The following is a 21,124-nucleotide window of genomic DNA, read 5'->3' as shown; positions in this document are numbered from 1 at the left end:
GAGATGGACGCTTTGTCTCAAGAATCTGGCAATCATTTCAGGAAGCCTTTGGATCTCAATTAGATCTAAGCACGGCCTTCCATCCGTAAACAGACGGCCAGAGCGAACGAACCATACAAACGTTAGAAGATATGCTTCGCGCATGTGTTATGGACCTAGGCGGCAGCTGGGATACTCATCTACCTTTAGTTGAGTTTTCCTACAATAACAGTTATCATACAAGTATAAAAGCCGCACCGTTCGAAGCTCTGTATGGCCGCAAGTGCCGATCGCCCTTATGTTGGGCAGACGATGGAGATAAACGTATGGTTGGTCCCGAACTTGTACAAGAGACAGCCGACAAGATTACACAGATCCGAGAGCGCATTAAGGCGGCTCGAGATCGACAAAAGAGCTACGCTGATCGGAGACGAAAACCATTAGAATTCGAGGTGGGAGACAAAGTGTTGTTAAAAGTCTCACCTGTGACAACCCTCACAATATCAGGTATCCGTACGAATTAATTAATATTTAATTCGTGCTTGATTACAATTATGATTAAACTACTTTCTGTCTTCTGATACATACATACTCATGCATCACGTTCTATACTGTCACTCTATCTATTACACACAAACAATAATGACAAACTTGATACACAAAGCACAGTTAGCACAGTGAGCGGATAACCATAAAGACATGCTGACAATACCAACACCTAGACAGACAATATTTTTGAGGCCAGTATGAGCCAGGAATAGAGTACTACACTAGTAGGGAGTGTAGGGAGGTAAGGATCATAAAACTGCATCACTAGGTGATAGTTATAGTGACCGGAAGTGCCTAAAACATACTTTAAGTGCAAAATTCTACACTAAATAAACAAAATTCAGCATTTAACAATGCTAGTAAAGTGCAAAAACTTGGCAAAATAGTCCTAGACACTTTCCAAAGTGTTGGGAATTTAATGTGTTACTAAAAACAATATAAAAGACACTTTAAAGCTTTATTTAGCACTTTAACGGATCAACATCCAACCGAACAACCGGACTTTACCCAGAACATAAAAATACTGCCAAACACATTGTTTTTACTTTTCTGAGCTAGTTAGGGTCCCCGAACACCCTAACACACATTATATTAGATAACACATAATAACATACTAACTAAACACTTTAAACTTAACTAGATTGTAACTAGTTACATCACAACCCAACCCCCTACCCCCCCCCCACTAATCGACGGTTACAAGGGGTGGGACAACCCCCACATTCTTTTGATTATTATATTTACATATGTTGGGTGATTAGGAGCACTATATATGATGGATAAAGAATGAAATTGGGTTATAAATAAACCCATAAGATCATTACCTTCTCTCATAAAACACACACCAAGCAAACTCATCTTCCTCCCCTCTTCCTTGCTTACGACCGCCACCCATCCCCACCATATCACCACCATCAAGTCTTGTTTAAGCCATCTACATACATACAAAGGTGAAAGGAGTCCAACAAGTAAGCTTGGTGCACTCGGAAGCTCAAGGACCATCTTAGTTTTCTTTTATCCACCACTTTTATGCTTTGTTTCTCCCCTAGCCTTGTGCTAGTAGTAAGTGCTTCAAATCTTCATCTTGTTCTTATTTTTAGTGGTTAATAGATGATTGAATGGTGAAATATTAAGAAACACAAAAGAACATAAACTAATCTTGAAACATAAAGGATAAAGAGTGGATAAAGGGAAGATATATGGTTAAATGATGTTGAAATCATGTTGATCTTGTGTTGTTATGATTATTGGATGATGTTTGTTAGTAGAAGTAAGATGGTTCATCCTCTAGACTTGCTAGATCATGTTCAAGAACATGAACTAGTAAGATGTAAATGTTAGAGATATGAAGGATGATGAAACCATCCATACATGAACTTTGAACTTGAATAAATATAAGCTTTCTTGAAAAATAAAGTTGTAAACTTGTAGATCTAAAGATCTACAAGTGGTTTTTCCGAAGAACCAAGTGAAAAATACTAGTTTTGTTAAAACCCGGATCTTGTATGAACTAAAAACATTTTTAGTAAGTAAACAAGTGTATGAACACTTGTGTAACAAGAAAGTTCCACAAAGAAATATTTTCGGAAATCATGACTAGAAGTTGTGAAAATACATATGTGACAACTCGAACTTTAGACTTGCTTTGTGTAACGCTATGTGCTTATGTGAACTTAATTGAATTGAGTGAATGTTGTTTATTATGTGACATGTATGTTTTAATAAATGGTTTGTTATTGTGAGCTTTGTGTATGTATGTATGAATTGAACCGCACAAGCCCACAACACCCGCACAAGGCCGGTTGGGCCTCATTCTTGTACGCGGACCAATAGGGCGGCCCATGTGGGGTTCGGCCCACACCTCCTCTACGTATATGCTCACATACACACAACTAGGGTTTTTAGTTTTTCAATCTTGGCAACCAAGAAGCACACACAAACTCTCTCTCTTTCTTGCTCGAACCCGAAGGCACAAGACACAAGAGGATCATCGTCCCTCTCTTTGATTTCCAATCGGTTAGTATATTTGATTGTGTTCATGTATGGTTCGTGTGGTACTGCTTGTTGTTTACCGAATGATATGCTTGAATGAGTATTGATGTTGATGATTGGTTTATAGTGTTTTGTTAAATCAACTCTCATATATGTTCACGTAAATCGGATTGTACGACATAATCTAGTTAAGTGTAGGTTGTAAATCAAGTTGTATGATTTGAACCGAATAAAATACTAATCGGCTGTTATGCTTCTGTTATTTGAATCGGATGTGATGTGATTTTACTGATGTTCATTCAAAGTTTTGTTATATCGTTCATGAATATTAGATTAGGGTTCATGAGAATTAGAATGTTAAAACCCTCATTTGATCGAGTTTGAGCATGATTTGAAATAGATTAATTGTTAATTGATTGTGGTTAAGTTTGGAAACTATTGATAGTTGTAACCGACTGCTTATTTCATGGAATTTGTTCACCGATCGCACAAGGGTTGATGCACTCGCACAAGTTGTTAACCGGCCGCACAAGGCCTTTAGTCGCACAACGGGCCTACTCGCACAAGTGCACCTGATCACACAAATACAGCTCAGTCGCACAAGGGCAGCCTATCGCACAAGGCTGTGTGTTGGGCCGGACAGCCCAAGACCCGTCGCACAGGTTGGGATATCGGGCCAGACGTGCAGTTTGGGCCGGACTACCTCTAATCGCACAACCCAGCTGAATCGTACAAGATCAGCTGGATCGCACAACATTATGTTACTTTGGGCCGTAGGTTGGATTGGGCTGGGTATTATTGTTGGACAACATGAACCGGATCGCACAAGATACTTGTTACTTGATTTATTTTGGGCCGATTGTTATTGGATCAACGAACATTATATTTGTTTTGTCATTTCGTTGGGCCGGGTAAGGTTTGGGCCTAGACTCACATCGCACAAGATGGTTGGGCTTGCACAAGTTCTTTGGCCCAACCATCCGAATAGCACAAGTAGTGTACTTTATGTGTTTGCGTGCATACGTGTTTGCCATGTTGTATACGTGCATCATTGAACCAAACCTGACTTGTATTACAACCATGCTAGGACGTGATTGACCAATTACTAGCTTATCTATACTCTTTGTGTATCTGCCGAGCAAACCAAGGTGAGTTCACACAGCCAAGGCATGGGATTCCCGGGTTGGGAATTGGGTTGGATATGTTATTGTTAAAGGAGTTACTCGTACTTACGCATATACCAGACTATAGACCATCGTCCTCAGGTTAGTCAGGACACGTTACGTAAAGCCTACGTAACCCAGTATATTTGCCATATGTCTCCCGGGTCGGGAGGACACGTTACGTAAAGCCTACGTAACCCAATACCATCCACTGGCTTCCAGGTCGGAAGGCCACGCTGCGTAAAGCCTGCGTAGCCCCCACGCGTACCATGTCCTCGGGGAAGGGCACGTCACGTAAAGCCTACGTGACCCTGTACGTTTTCCTGTTCTCGGTAAAGAAGAACACATGGTCGGAAATTAGTCTAGTAAGTACCACAATGGGAAGCCCCGTTACAAAAGATAAACGTGAGAATTCCTCACCAATAGAATATTCTTGCTTGGGAAGCCATATTAGATGAACTTACGCATGATTATTACAAACTTATTTCCTGTGAACTCGCTCAACTAGTTTGTTGATTATTTGCTGCATGCCTTGCAGGGCCTTAGGTATACTTGGAGCTTGCACCAGAGGAGAGGCGGGTCGTTGTGGACAAGAACTCGTGAATGCTTATTAAACACTTTTACATTCACACATTGATACTTATGTTTTGGGTTTTACATTTAATGCTTCCGCTACTTAAACAGTGTTTGGTTTTGAACACCAATTATGTCTTTGATTATTATTAAATGCTATGTTTGATATAATTGGTGGCTTGATCCTGGTCAGTCACGCTCCCAAGCGGTGGTACTCCGCGGGTGGATTTTGGGGGTGTGACAGATTGGTCTCAGAGTCATTGGTTATAGAGAACTTGGTTTTAATATGGGAAAACGTTCTTATTAAAACCGGACTATAACCAGAACAGTGCTCTCAACGATCCACAACGACGCTTCGCTCCACGTGCAAGACTCGACATCCTAGGTAATAAGGTTTATGTTTATTACCTGTTTGCTAGAACTGCTTAGAACTTTGCTCGCATTACGCTTAGATATACATGATACTATAGCATGAGAAACCCTACGTGCTTACACTTTTCTGTCATCGCCCTACTCGCGAACCATTCTTACGTATGCTACTTGTTACAATGAAGATCATGTCTGGAAGAATCAACATGACACAAGCCCAGCTAGAGGCTCTCGTTCAAGCTCAAGTTGCTGCGGCAGTTGCAGCAGCTCAAGCAGGTAGTATATCCTGCAGTATAGGCACACACTAGGATCTTTAGATCCTACATTAACACTCGTATTTAACTTCGTCCTATTCGTACACAATAGGTCAACACGCGCAGCAGCCTGTCTGCACATTCAAGAACTTCATGGACTGTCGCCCAAATTCTTTCAGTGGCACAGAGGGGGCAGTGGGACTCCTCCATTGGTTTGAAAAGTTAGAATCGGTATTCGAAATGTGCGAGTGCCCCGAGGCTCGCAAGGTCAAGTTTGCCACCGGTACTTTGGAAGGGATAGCACTGACTTGGTGGAACGCCCAAGTTCAGATCTTAGGGCTGGCAGCTGCTAACGCCACCCCATGGAACGATTTCAAGGAACTCATCAAGCGTGAGTACTGTACGCGTGAAGATATTCACAAGCTGGAAGACGAACTGTACAATCTGAAGATGGTTGGGTCAGAAATCGAAGCATATACCAAACGGTCGAATGAACTGGCCGTTCTGTGTCCAACTATGGTGGACCCTCCATACAAGCGCATTGAGTTGTATCTCAAGGGATTGGCGCCAGAAATTCAAAGCCACGTGACGTCGGCTAACCTTGAAAACATCCAGGAGATCCAACGTCTCGCTCACCGTATCACTGATCAGGCAGTGGACCAGAATAAACTGCCCAAGCGTGTTAATGCTACTGCTAACGTCACCACCTCAGTTACTCCTGCTACATCTGGTGACAGTAAAAGAAAGTGGGATGGGGATTCCAGCAAAGGTTCAGCATCTGTTCAGCCACAATCTCAGCAGCAGAAGATTGACCACTATCAGAGTCCCAGTCAGCAATCCTCTAGTGGTCACAGGCAGAGGAGATATCAGGGTAGTCAGCCTAGGTGCCACAACTGCAACAGGCATCACCACGGCCCGTGTAACAAGGGTCGCTGTCAAAGGTGCCTTAAGATGGGTCACGAGGCCAAAGACTGTAGGAGTCCACGGCCTGCAAATCAGAATCAGCAGCCTCAGCAACCAGCTCCACAGAACCAGCAGCAGCAGCAGCCACAGCGTGGAAACCGGGGATGTTTCCAGTGTGGGGCTGAAGGTCACTTTAAACGCGATTGCCCTCAGTTGAACCAGAACCGCAACAACAACAATAACAAGCAGGGCAACGGCAACAACAACGGCGGGAACAACAACAATAATGGCAACGAGGCAAGAGGTCGAGCTTTCGTTTTGGGAAGAGGAGACGCAGTGAACGATCCCAACGTTGTTATGGGTAAGTTTCTCCTCGACAATATTTACGTTACTGTTTTATTTGATTCGGGTGCGGATACAAGCTATATGTCTGTGAAAATGTGTCAACTGCTAAAACGTGCACCAACACTTTTACCCACCAAACATGTAGTAGAGTTAGCTAACGGTAAAAGTCTAGAAGCCACGCACGTAGTTCAGGGTTGTAATATTATCCTAGCTGGTCAAGCTTTCTCTATCGATCTCATTCCCATAGTTTTGGGTAGCTTCGACGTCGTGATTGGGATGGATTGGTTATCCCAACACCAGGCAGAGATTCTATGTAGTGAAAAGGTAATTCGCATTCCTCGTTCGGGTCAGGAACCTCTTGAAGTTCAAGGCGACAAGAGTGGTGCTGTGGTTGGCATCATCTCTTTCTTGAAGGCTCAGAAATGCTTACGTAAGGGTCACACTGCCATCCTGGCACTAATTTCAGATGCATCAGCAAAGGAAAAGAAATTGGAGGATATTCCGATTGTACGTGATTACCCTCAGGTGTTTCCTGAAGACTTACCTGGCTTACCGCCTCATCGTCAGGTCGAATTTCAAATCGAGCTCGCTCCAGGAGCAGCACCCATAGCTCGCGCACCATATCGTCTAGCTCCATCAGAATTGGAGGAATTGTCAAAGCAACTGCAGGAACTCTTGGAAAAGGGTTTCATACGTCCAAGCTCTTCGCCTTGGGGAGCTCCAGTACTCTTCGTGAAAAAGAAAGACGGTACGTTCAGGATGTGCATCGACTACCGTGAACTCAACAAGGTGACGGTGAAGAACCGTTATCCTCTTCCGCGTATTGACGACTTATTCGACCAGTTGCAAGGGTCGTGCTCCTATTCGAAGATAGACTTAAGGTCGGGGTACCATCAGTTGAGAGTCCGGGATGAGGACGTCTCCAAGACAGCTTTCAGAACTCGTTACGGTCACTACGAGTTTCTCGTCATGCCATTTGGGCTAACGAACGCGCCTGCTGTATTTATGGATCTTATGAACAGGGTATGCAAACCCTATCTTGACAAGTTCGTCATAGTATTCATCGACGACATTCTGATCTACTCCAAGAGTCAGGAGGAACACGAGCAGCATCTACGCCTTATTTTGGAACTCCTTCGGAAGGAACAGCTGTACACTAAGTTTTCAAAATGCGACTTCTGGCTTCGTGAAGTCCATTTTCTAGGCCACGTAGTGAACAAGGATGGGATCCATGTCGATCCATCCAAGGTAGACTCGATCAGGAACTGGCCTGCACCGCGTACACCGACAGAAATACGCCAATTCTTGGGTCTGGCAGGTTACTACAGACGATTTATTAGAGACTTTTCGAAGATTGCTCAGCCGCTTACGTTACTGACACAGAAGGGTGTTACCTATCGCTGGGGAGAGCCCCAGGAAACTGCTTTTCAGCACTTAAAGGATAGGCTTTGCAGCGCACCTATTCTTTCATTGCCAGAGGGCACAGAGACTTCGTAGTATATTGTGATGCATCCATTCGGGGACTGGGATGTGTGTTAATGCAACGTGACAAGGTTATCGCTTACGCCTCTCGTCAACTCAAGGTTCATCAACGCAACTACACGACGCACGATCTAGAGCTGGGAGCAGTTGTTTTCGCGCTTAAGATATGGCGACACTACCTGTACGGTACCAGATGCACGATTTACACCGATCACAGGAGTCTCGAGCATATTCTTAAGCAGAAGGATTTGAACATGCGTCAGCGACGATGGGTCGAGTTACTTAATGACTACGAATGCGCCATCAAGTACCATCCAGGCAAAGCCAATGTTGTGGCTGACGCCCTTAGTCGAAAGGACACCGTACCGAAGCGCGTGCGAGCGCTACAGCTTACAATTCAGTCTAGCCTTCCCGCACAGATACGAAGTGCTCAGGCAGAAGCTTTGAAGCCCGAAAACGTCAAGGCTGAAGCCTTACGCGGCTCACGACAACAGATGGAACAGAAGGAAGACGGTGCTTACTATGTAACGGGCCGGATTTGGGTCCCTCTCTATGGCGGTTTACGCGAACTTGTAATGGATGAAGCTCACAAGTCTCGCTACTCGGTACATCCAGGGTCGGATAAAATGTACCACGATATTAGCACTACTTATTGGTGGCCTAGTATGAAGGCCCACATCGCTACGTACGTTGGAAAATGCTTGACCTGTGCGAGAGTCAAGGTCGAATATCAGAAACCAGCTGGCCTACTTCAGCAGCCTAAGATACCTCAATGGAAATGGGAAGAAATTTCCATGGATTTCGTTACAGGCCTACCTAGATCCCAGCGGGGGAATGATACCATATGGGTGATCGTGGATCGACTCACCAAGTCTGCACACTTCCTACCTATAAAGGAAACGGATAAGTTCTCCACTCTCGCAGACGTCTATCTTAAAGAAGTTGTTTCGAGGCACGGAGTGCCCACCTCCATCATTTCGGATCGCGATGCACGATTCACGTCAGAGCTATGGCAAGCGATGCATAAATCTTTCGGCTCACGGTTAGACATGAGCACAGCTTATCACCCTCAGACGGATGGGCAGTCTGAGCGAACGATCCAAACGCTAGAAGACATGCTTAGAGCATGCGTCATCGATTTCGGCAACGGCTGGGAAAAGCACCTCCCTTTGGTGGAGTTTTCTTATAATAATAGTTATCACACCAGCATTCAAGCCGCTCCATTTGAGGCATTGTACGGGCGTAAATGCCGGTCACCTCTCTGTTGGGCAGAGGTGGGGGATAGTCAAATCACGGGTCCAGAGATCGTAGTGGACGCCACCGAAAAGATTGCACAAATAAGACAACGCATGGCGGCAGCACGCGACCGTCAGAAAGCCTACGCGGACAAGCGTAGAAAGCCATTGGAATTTGAGGTCGGGGACCGGGTTTTATTGAAAGTTTCACCCTGGAAGGGTGTGGTTCGTTTTGGCAAACGGGGCAAACTGAATCCGCGGTACGTCGGACCATTCGAAATCATAGAAAAGATTGGCAAAGTAGCCTACAGATTGAACTTACCAGCTGAACTCGGGGCAGTTCACAATGTCTTTCACGTATCGAACCTAAAGAAGTGCCTATCTGATGAAAACCTCATCATTCCTTTTAAGGAACTCACTATCGACGAGCGGTTGCAGTTCGTTGAGGAACCAGTAGAAATCACGGACCGGGATGTGAAGGTCCTCAAACACAAGAGAATCCCTCTTGTCCGAGTTCGTTGGAACTCCAAACGTGGCCCAGAGTACACCTGGGAACGCGAAGACAGGATGACAGAAAAGTACCCCCAATTGTTCGCGAACAGTACAACCACTGCTGAGACTGAAGCTACTACTTCGGAATTTCGGGACGAAATTCCAGATCAACGGGGGGAGGATGTGACACCCCAGGAAAACCAATGAACAATACAGTTTACCTAGCTTCCTCAGTGAGTGCATACCAAATTTCGGGACGAAATTTCCAATTAGTTGGGGATAATGTGACAACTCGAACTTTAGACTTGCTTTGTGTAACGCTATGTGCTTATGTGAACTTAATTGAATTGAGTGAATGTTGTTTATTATGTGACATGTATGTTTTAATAAATGGTTTGTTATTGTGAGCTTTGTGTATGTATGTATGAATTGAACTGCACAAGCCCACAACACCCGCACAAGGCCGATTGGGCCTCATTCTTGTACGCGGACCAATAGGGCGGCCCATGTGGGGTTCGGCCCACACCTCCTCTACGTATATGCTCACATACACACAACTAGGGTTTTTAGTTTTTCAATCTTGGCAACCAAGAAGCACACACAAACTCTCTCTCTTTCTTGCTCGAACCCGAAGGCACAAGACACAAGAGGATCATCGTCCCTCTCTTTGATTTCCAATCGGTTAGTATATTTGATTGTGTTCATGTATGGTTCGTGTGGTACTGCTTGTTGTTTACCGAATGATATGCTTGAATGAGTATTGATGTTGATGATTGGTTTATAGTGTTTTGTTAAATCAACTCTCATATATGTTCACATAAATCGGATTGTACGACATAATCTAGTTAAGTGTAGGTTGTAAATCAAGTTGTATGATTTGAACCGAATAAAATACTAATCGGCTGTTATGCTTCTGTTATTTGAATCGGATGTGATGTGATTTTACTGATGTTCATTCAAAGTTTTGTTATATCGTTCATGAATATTAGATTAGGGTTCATGAGAATTAGAATGTTAAAACCCTCATTTGATCGAGTTTGAGCATGATTTGAAATAGATTAATTGTTAATTGATTGTGGTTAAGTTTGGAAACTATTGATAGTTGTAACCGACTGCTTATTTCATGGAATTTGTTCACCGATCGCACAAGGGTTGATGCACTCGCACAAGTTGTTAACCGGCCGCACAAGGCCTTTAGTCGCACAACGGGCCTACTCGCACAAGTGCACCTGATCACACAAATACAGCCCAGTCGCACAAGGGCAGCCTATCGCACAAGGCTGTGTGTTGGGCCGGACAGCCCAAGACCCGTCGCACAGGTTGGGATATCGGGCCAGACGTGCAGTTTGGGCCGGACTACCTCTAATCGCACAACCCAGCTGAATCGTACAAGATCAGCTGGATCGCACAACATTATGTTACTTTGGGCCGTAGGTTGGATTGGGCTGGGTATTATTGTTGGACAACATGAACCGGATCGCACAAGATACTTGTTACTTGATTTATTTTGGGCCGATTGTTATTGGATCAACGAACATTATATTTGTTTTGTCATTTCGTTGGGCCGGGTAAGGTTTGGGCCTAGACTCACATCGCACAAGATGGTTGGGCTCGCACAAGTTCTTTGGCCCAACCATCCGAATAGCACAAGTAGTGTACTTTATGTGTTTGCGTGCATACGTGTTTGCCATGTTGTATACGTGCATCATTGAACCAAACCTGACTTGTATTACAACCATGCTAGGACGTGATTGACCAATTACTAGCTTATCTATACTCTTTGTGTATCTGCCGAGCAAACCAAGGTGAGTTCACACAGCCAAGGCATGGGATTCCCGGGTTGGGAATTGGGTTGGATATGTTATTGTTAAAGGAGTTACTCGTACTTACGCATATACCAGACTATAGACCATCGTCCTCAGGTTAGTCAGGACACGTTACGTAAAGCCTACGTAACCCAGTATATTTGCCATATGTCTCCCGGGTCGGGAGGACACGTTACGTAAAGCCTACGTAACCCAATACCATCCACTGGCTTCCAGGTCGGAAGGCCACGCTGCGTAAAGCCTGCGTAGCCCCCACGCGTACCATGTCCTCGGGGAAGGGCACGTCACGTAAAGCCTACGTGACCCTGTACGTTTTCCTGTTCTCGGTAAAGAAGAACACATGGTCGGAAATTAGTCTAGTAAGTACCACAATGGGAAGCCCCGTTACAAAAGATAAACATGAGAATTCCTCACCAATAGAATATTCTTGCTTGGGAAGCCTTATTAGATGAACTTACGCATGATTATTACAAACTTATTTCCTGTGAACTCGCTCAACTAGTTTGTTGATTATTTGCTGCATGCCTTGCAGGGCCTTAGGTATACTTGGAGCTTGCACCAGAGGAGAGGCGGGTCGTTGTGGACAAGAACTCGTGAATGCTTATTAAACACTTTTACATTCACACATTGATACTTATGTTTTGGGTTTTACATTTAATGCTTCCGCTACTTAAACAGTGTTTGGTTTTGAACACCAATTATGTCTTTGATTATTATTAAATGCTATGTTTGATATAATTGGTGGCTTGATCCTGGTCAGTCACGCTCCCAAGCGGTGGTACTCCGCGGGTGGATTTTGGGGGTGTGACAACATATTCTTTAAAAATAAAGTTTTTAAGAAACTAATCATATTTTTAAAGATAACAAGATCTACTAAGTGTGTTAGTGATTTACTACATATTTTTACAAACTTTCAAGTTCATGAGTTTATGATTTAGGTCTTTTTTTGTCAAAGTTAGTGATTAAAGATTGTATATTGTTGATTGTTGATTGTTTGATTGAATTTACAAAAGAAAATGATATGCTAAAATCATGGACACCTCCATTTATAGAGGAAACTCTGGCAAAATTTTTCTAGAAGTACAACACTTAGAAATATTTTTCTAACAAGCGTTTACAAACATATTTTTAACTTGGTTTTCAAAATAAACTTCGCCATGATTTTTATTACAAAAATACCAAGTACCGGAGGTGGATTTTCGTAAATAAAATTTGTTAAAGATATATTTAGAATATATATTTTATAATAAAACGCTTGTGTGATTGTTTGTTTATTATGTGAACTAGATATATTATTTTTAGGGTTAAAATAATATAACTACTTTACATCACAAAAATTACGACTCCAAAATAATACCAACGCTCTCACAAAATAAATATTTAAGTTACACAAGTATTGTTACAATGCGAAAACGCTAAAGCTTAACTTATGTAGTATTTCTGAAAAATACTCTTATATGTATATTTTGATAAGTATTATTTCGGAAAATGTATATGGTAAAATATTATATTTTTGGGAAAAATATACATATTTTGGAATTTAAAACATTTTAGACAAGTGATTAAAATATATTTTTCAAGTGAGACTTAAGAATATATTTTCGGAATTATAACGTGTACATGTATTAAAACCCCCATCCTTGGGAAGGAATATACTTATAAAAATAAATAAGAAGTGTGAATACGAAATAGTTACCTAACTATTTTTCCAAGAACGTTAAACCCTAAGCCAAGGCACGACCATCCGTCTAATAGGCATTAGTACGTGTAGGTCGTCACGCAGCAGTTTGAGTTGGAGATTGACGTTTCTGGATACGCACTTCTGTGAGTTCATGTCCCCCTTTTTCTCTTTACTGTTTTCAGTTTTATACTTCGGGGGTGAAATACATGCGACAATTATTACAAACATTTATTTACATGGTATGGTTAGCGTAGGGAGGGTTTATACTACTAGATCATGTGAGGGGTGGGTACAACACTTGAGGCCATTAATCCTCGTTGTAGGACCGAGGGACACAAGAGTGATAGATCTATTTGGGTGTAGCGAGCCCACACCCGTGAGGCCAGGGTGGCCCATAGAGGTGACTGTGTCTTACAGCCGAAGCCCGGTAACAAATTTGCTAGGTTTGAGTTTCCCTGCACTTTCTCACACATACCAGTGGCTTTGCAACCCATTGGTGATCTCTTTTTCCTTATTGCTACATACCAAGGACTTTTATACATACTTCAAAGGTTTATTCATACTCACTTTTACATGAACTCGCTCAACTTTTTGTTGATTTTTCAAACTACATGTATTTCAGGAAATTAGTGGATCTAGCAAGTTATGCATTCACGTCAAGCTGCGTAGGAATAATGATGTCATCCGCGTTTAGGAAGTGTGACCTTTGCCTGGACCGGTTGCAAGTATTAAACTGTGTTTTTAATTCATGTCTTTCGTTATGTCGTTGAACATGTTTTCTTTATGTCATGGTTGTATTTGGTTTGTTGTGTCAACTTTTTAAAACAATGTTGTCGTGTTAACTTTTTAAACTTGAATGAATGGATGAACATCATGGTTTTATTTTCATATAGCATTGTTAAGATAATTGTTAACGTATTAAGAAGTCACACCAAATAAACCACGCTTCTGCAAAAGCCAGGGTGTTACATCACCTTGCAAGGGCGTAGTAAGATTCGAAAAACGTGGGAAGCTGAATCCATGATACATCAGACCATTCAAGATTTTGAAGAGAATTGGTACCGTGGCATACAAGTTGGAATTACCGGAAGAACTTAACGGAGTGCATAATATGTTCCATGTATCCAACCTCAAGAAGAGTCCAACACAAGAAGACATGATCATCCCTGCGGATGAAGTGCATATTGATGACACCCTCCGATTTACAGAACAACCCGTTGAGGTTACAGACTGGAAAGTCAACAAGACCAGGAGGAGCACTGTCAAACTTGTCAAAGTACGTTGGAACTCTAAGCACGGACCCGAGTACACGTGGGAACGTGAAGACCAGTTCAAAGAAAAGTATCCCCACCTGTTCAAAAAGACTCCTGCGAGAGTTAGTTCAGCCTGAATTTCGGGACGAAATTCTTTTAACGGGGGGAGACTGTGACAACTGGCACAAAACCGGTAATTTTCGTACACTTTAATTATTATTTAATGACTGCAATTGTGTGCTTAAATGTCAAAATTGTCTGATTACATACTATACTTGTGAATTCATGCACGTTGTATACTACAAGAATTACTTTATGCATTAATGAACAAGCATTGCGTCAGAAATACTAGTAAACTCACCGGTAAGACACAATGTGTCAACAGAACTGCAGAAAGCAGTCAGACATTGAATTAGGGCCTAGGCGTAGGTCCAACGACAAGTATACATTAAAACCCAAGAGTACATACAAGGGTTAACATATAGACATTCCGGAAGCTAAAATAAGCACTAAAAAGCACCCGAAACGCACTTTAAGTGAAGAATTTTATTAAATTCAGCTCAAATCAGCTTCTAAACATATAAATATCATGCAGAATTTACGTTTTATTATCCGGAATACTTCCCCAAGTGTTGGGAATTGAAAGGGTTACAAAAGGATACTTAAAAGACACTAAAAGGTGCAATTTAGCACTTTAACGAACCGGTATCTAACCGAACAACCGGACATTACCCGGAACACAAAAAAAAATATTACCAAAAGCATTGTTTATTTATTTCTGAGCTAGTTACGATCCCCGAACGCCCAAGCACCTACTAAAATATCTACCAACTAAATAACCTAACTAAATACTTAGCTTTAGATGATAAACTAACTATTTCATTAATATTTACATTAAGAACCCCCCCCCCCCCCCCGCTTGAAATCGGCCTCATGGCCTATTTAGTGGATTGTGTTGATTAATTTATTAGATATTGCCATGTACTAAGGAGACATCGAATCCTTTGGTTAAACACATGTTGGGAGGTTATAAAGCTTAACCTCTAGACTTAAACCTTCAAGATCTTTCACCAACATCCAACAACTTCAACTTCCTTTCTTCCTCCCTTGGCTACGGCTCCAACCATACCCACACACACATCCATTTCAAGCTCCATATCAAGCATTCTAAGGTGACTCCAAGGTGCAAGAAGCTAAGTTAGGGAGTGTGGAAGCAACGGAACTTGAAAGACCTTCTTCGTTTGCTATTAACCACTTGTTTTCTTCACTTGATCATCCCTAGCCTTGTGCTAGTGGTAACTTTGATCTTGCTATTTTACATCTATTCTAAGTGGTTAATGATGAATCATGTTCAAAAACATCAAGAACACTAATGAATCATAAGAAGTAAACTTGAACATAAGCTTTAAATATGAAGAAAACTTGATGTACATGAGTTGTTATGATCGTTGGTTATTGTTTGTTGGTAGAAATGATGTAGATCATCATACAATCTTGCTAGATCATGATTAAAAACATAATCTAGCAAGATAAGGGGATGAACATGTTAAAAATTATGAATCATCCACAAAAAGATCATGGACTTGAAAGAACACTATGTTTTCCTAAAAATAAAGATCAAAGTAAGATGATAAACATGTGGATCTAAATACCCATGAGTGGTTTTTCAAAAGAACCAAGTTAAAAATACAAGTTTTACTTAATCTTGGTTCTTAAACAAATAAACCTTATTTTTGGTGGTTAATAAAGTAAAGATACACGTGTAACAAGAAAAATACAAGAAGTAGTATTTTTAGAAAACATGAACATAAGTTGTAAAGAATCATATTCTTTAAAAATGAAGTTTTTAAAGAAGCAATCACACTTTAAAGGGTAACAAGACTTACTAAATACCCTAGTAAGTTACTACACATTTTTATAAATTTTCAAGTTCATGAAATAGAGAAATTAGTGTATGTTGTTGATGATTGTTGTTGAAATTGATTGATGATGATTTTTAAAAGAAAATAAGCACATGTTTTGAAAACATGAGAAACCTCCATTTTTAGGGGAAACTCTGTCAAAATTTTTATAAATTTTGACACTTAGAAAAATATATAAGTTTTGAGAAACTTATTCCCTAAAAATGTATACCAAGGTATTTACCAAGGTTTCTCTAATTTTTGAGTTAAGAAACGATGATTTCATCAAGGTTAAAAATTTGACATTAAGTATGTATATTTTTGAGAAAAATATATTATTTGATCACCAAACTTTGTGCTAAGTGTATGTAGTATGTATTATATGTGCTAGTGTATTAGGACTTGAAAATACCCTAAATACTCTTGAGAAGTAAAAACACAAAAATACACATACAACATACAAGATGCATAATTCGGGTGCAAAATACAAGATACTTAATAATAATTTTTGAGAAAATAATATAAGTAAGATACATAGTTAAAAATATAAAATATTTTTAACACAACAATACATATACAAAAGATAGTGACTTGTGCTTGTACGATACAAGTCTAGTGACTAACGATAATAAAACACGTTTAGGTCACGACGCATTATAAGCAAATCCGGTGAAGTTTACGACGCAAAGAACGTAAAGTTGTGAGTTCATGCTCCCCCTTTTCTTTAACTGTTTTTGGTTTTATAACTTCGGGGGTGAAATACATGTTACAATTATTACAATGTTTATAAATGGTATGATACAAAAACAAGAAGCACTCTTGGTGATAACTAGTACCAAGTAGGATGCATTTTGAGAAATGATACGAGAAATCGTGTCACGAATAGGGTACCATAAGCACCATTAATCGTGTACATACTAAGACCGCAGAACAAAAGGTTAGATCTAATGGGTACCAAGGCAGCCCCACTCTTGGTGATAACTAGTACCGAGTAGTGTTTTTGTGTCTCCGTCGTGAATCGACAACTAGAAAAATGCCTATGGTTTGGTTGCTTCCTATGTCGTGTCACATGTTAATGGCCTTGCAACCCATTAACAACTTGATACATACATGAATACTTGATTTATACATGAATACTTGATTTACACAAAATACATACCATGTTTTTCATACAAAGTATACAAACGTTCAATACAAGAACTGCATGAATTCACACCAACATTATGTTGACGTTTTTCCAAAACTCACATGTATTTCAGGTAACTAGAAGTGGATGTGCGCGCGGCCTTACTCATGCTTGTGGATGTCGCTTATGTTTATCTTTAAATGAAGTTGTAAACTTTTTAGACAATGTTTTATGCTATCTCGCGATGTAAACGCTAACTTATGTTTTCAAATTATGAAATGTTTGGTATTTGAAGTTATTTTTATGAGCATGTAGTATGTTTACCTTTCGTATGCAATGAGAACCTTTCACGATCACACCTCGTGCTTTCGCCCTAGAAAGGGGTGTGACACAAACAAATCTTCAACCTTAACGCTACCACCCTTGTCCCAATTCCGAAAAACCCACACCTGGCCATGTCCATTCTGGAATGGTACGATGCCATGAACAACGAGTTTAGTGTACTTATTAAAAATGAGACCTGGGAACTGGTACCTCAGTCACCGAACATGAATATAATTCGTAATATGTGGTTATTTAAGCACAAATTCTGCTCTGACATAACTTTCGAACGTTACAAAGCAAGGTTGGTTTGTGATGGTCGTAGCCAATAGGTTGGAGTTGATTGTGGTGAAACATTCAGTCCGGTGGTTAAACCAACCACTATTCGGACTGTTCTTACTTTGGCCCTCTTTCAATCTTGGCTGATTCACCAGTTAGATGTAACGAATGCCTTTTTACATGGTCACCTGCATGAGACAGACTATATGCACCAGCCTATGGGATTCCGTCATCGTGATTTTCCCGACCATGTTTGTCGTCTGAAAAAATCTCTTTATGGGCTTAAATAGGCCCCCAAGGCTTGGTATCAACGGTTTACGGATTTTGTGCTTCAACATGGGTTTTCTCAGTGCAAGACAGATAATTCCTTATTTATTTATCATCATGGTCATGATGTTGCCTACTTCCTACTATACGTTGATGACATCATTCTTACTACTTCCTCTGATCTTCTGCGCCAATCGCTCATGACTATACTTGCAGGTGAGTTTGCTATGAAGAATTTGGGGTCGTTATCATATTTTTTGGGCATTTCGGTTACTCAGACAGATGACACACTGTTTCTATCTCAGTCCGCTTATAAGAAGGATATTATTCATCCCGCGGGTATGGACTCGTGCAAACCTGCGGCAACTCCGGTTGACACTCAGACTAAATTGGGTAGTGTGCCAGATTCTTTGTTTAATGACCCATCAGCGTACAGAAGTCTAGCAGGCGCTTTGCAGTATCTTACCTTCACTAGACCCGACATCACATACGAAGTACAGCAGATATGTATGCACATGCACTCGCCTTGTCTTCCTCACTGGAATGCTCTCAAACGCATCATTCGTTATCTTCAGGGCACTGTTGATTATGGTCTTCATCTGCATTCCTCTTCTACCCTTTCCATCCGCGCGTATACTGACGCAGACTGGGTTGGGTGCCCTGACACACGTCGTTCTACATCTGGCTACTGTGTCTACCTTGGCGATAACTTAGTTTCCTGATCCTCTAAAAGGCAGTCTACCATTTCTCGGTCCAGTGTGGAGGCCGAATATCGGGGCGTAGCAAACGTCGTTGTCGAGGTATATTGGCTGCGTAATCTCCTTCTAGAGCTTCATCGGCCACTGACGAAGGCCTCCCTAGTTTACTGTGACAATGTCAGTGCCATTTATTTATCCGGCAACCCGGTTCAGCATCAACGAGCCAAGCATATTGAACTTGACATTCACTTTGTTCGGGAACATGTTCAGAAAGGTCTTATTCGTATTTTGCACATGCCCTCTTGCTTCCAAATTGCTGACATCTTCACCAAGGGTCTGCCCCGGGTTCTCTTTGATGATTTCCGATCCAGTCTAAGCATCCGTTCACCTCCCGCTTCGACTTCGGGGGTGTAATAGACTACGCTAGTTATGATAGCGATTGTATAGTTATTATTGTATTATTTATCTCCAAAAATAGAAGATCTCATTGTAACTATATATGTTGAGTATTGTGAATGAAAAGGAATTAAGCTTGACAACCCATAATCTTACAATAACCCTTAATTTCTAATATATTTGGAATAAAAAAGAAAACATGTTACGTATTCAAATGCTTTACAATCAGTTAACATACTGCACTAATTTGTTATTGACTTAGTCATTTTGAAGTCAACTATCCAATTTTGAAACTGCATCAAAATAATTCATGTTATCACTTTTAAATATAGCCAAAATAAAAAAAAAAAACTTATGAGACCAACCTATGAACTCTGTCTCCTTCAATTATAAATCTGAGTGCCGATGAAAAATGGGTTTTATCTTGTCAAAGTCTATGAAGCTTCTTTTCTTTATATCCTGCTAAGATTATTATATTTATTTATTTTTTCAGTTTTGACCACTCACAAGTCAAACTGCTATATAAGTATGAACCATGATGAACTCATCTTCACACTAAGGCCGGAGGGTGTGGGGGCGTCACCCCCGCCAGCTCAGACGCTATAGCGCCCCGGGACGCTATCCCACCACACCCTGCATATTAACTTGGGGCGCCATAGAGGGCTCGCCAAGATGGTAATGAGCAAAAAGCGCGTGGACCGAGGCACATTAAAGATTTTGACCGTTTCAAATGATCATTTAAAAAAATTAATTTCCTTTTTTTATAAATTAACATTATAAATACCCCACATTCCTTCCACTTTTTTATCTCATTCCTCTCACTTTCTCATCACTTTTTATACCATTCCCTTCATTTTTTTAAAACATTCTCAACAATGTTTCCCAACAACCCATGGGACCCGACCAACCCGTTTTGGCAAAATATGCAAAACAACGAGCAAGAAGACCGCTATTGCCGAGACCCGCGTACGAGTGAGCTTGGATATTATCCAATGCCACCAACCACCCCTACTTCTCCTCATCCCACCACTCAACCGATGCCCCCATTTTCGGGTATTATTCTCAACCCCCATTTTTTCCTCAAACATACCCGAAACCCAAAACACAACCGAAACCGAATCCGTTCCCGAAACACAACTCGAATTCTCTTCTAAAAAAGAAGTCATAAAAAGAAGGATGAGGCCGAAAATCGTACCCCTAAGAAGGTCGAATTTTGGTCGCCTAAGGAAGAGTTCGAGTTGGTAAAAGCATGGCTCGACGTATTGGAGGACGAGATTGTTGGTAAATTTTACATACTTTTATGAACATATCGTTTTATAAATTTATTTTTAATTCAAACTTATGGTTTTGCAAATAAAAATTTTTATAGGAAACGACCAAGACATAAAGGTATTTTGGGGTCGTATACGTGAAAAGTTTTTCGCCGCAATGGGTCATGGCGAATATCGAACCGCCGACTCTTTTTCGAGAAAGTGGGGTGCTATGAGGACGAAGGTTAGGAACTTCAACAAAATATACACTAATCTCGTCAACAGTAGTCGAAGGAAAAGTGGTGCGAGCGACGTCGATGTCATGACACATGCCCACAACGACTATAGAATGTACCATGGCCATATATTTACGTTGGTAACTACATGGGAACTTCTTTGCAAATCTCCAAAGTGACATCTTGTACCACTGTTTGATCCAGCCCGCCCTAGATCCAAACAGTCCAAATCGACATCCACCACCGAACCAACTGGGTCCGATGCTCGTACAGTAATAAATCTAAACGACGATGCTGACGAATTTGAAGAACCAGAAGAGCTGCCTCGTCCAACTGGTAGGGATAAAAGTAAGGCCAAGGCACGTGGAAAGTCTACTACAATGACATCAGATGGCCTGTCAAAGTTGAGCGACTTCGAGGCAAGTCTCAACAAAATAATCTCCATTAGGGAAAAAGACCAATAAATGAGGATGGAGAAATAAATCCAAAAAGACATGGACTTTCTCGCAAAGAATTTGTCAAATCTACCAGAGGAGGACCGAGTCATTTTGGAG

The 21,124-nt window shown here is 41.2% G+C and overlaps 1 protein-coding gene across 1 annotated transcript; it reads left to right on the top strand.

The window, feature by feature from the left end:
* Positions 1-18,190: 18,190 nt before the first annotated feature.
* LOC110919412 (uncharacterized mitochondrial protein AtMg00810-like) lies at positions 18,191-18,712 on the top strand. The gene has a single exon (XM_022163683.1). The coding sequence runs from the start codon at positions 18,191-18,193 to the stop codon at positions 18,710-18,712; it is 522 nt and encodes a 173-aa protein (XP_022019375.1).
* The last annotated feature ends 2,412 nt before the right edge of the window (positions 18,713-21,124 follow it).

The sequence above is a fragment of the Helianthus annuus genome, chromosome 16 (genome assembly GCF_002127325.2).
Source record: "Helianthus annuus cultivar XRQ/B chromosome 16, HanXRQr2.0-SUNRISE, whole genome shotgun sequence".
NCBI classification, from domain to species: domain Eukaryota; kingdom Viridiplantae; phylum Streptophyta; class Magnoliopsida; order Asterales; family Asteraceae; genus Helianthus; species Helianthus annuus.
This window is presented reverse-complemented; position numbering and strand designations above follow the sequence as displayed.

Excerpts from the sequence above, each read along its gene's own strand:
- LOC110919412 (XM_022163683.1), top strand. The coding sequence starts at position 18,191 with ATGACTATACTTGCAGGTGAGTTTGCTATGAAGAATTTGGGGTCGTTA.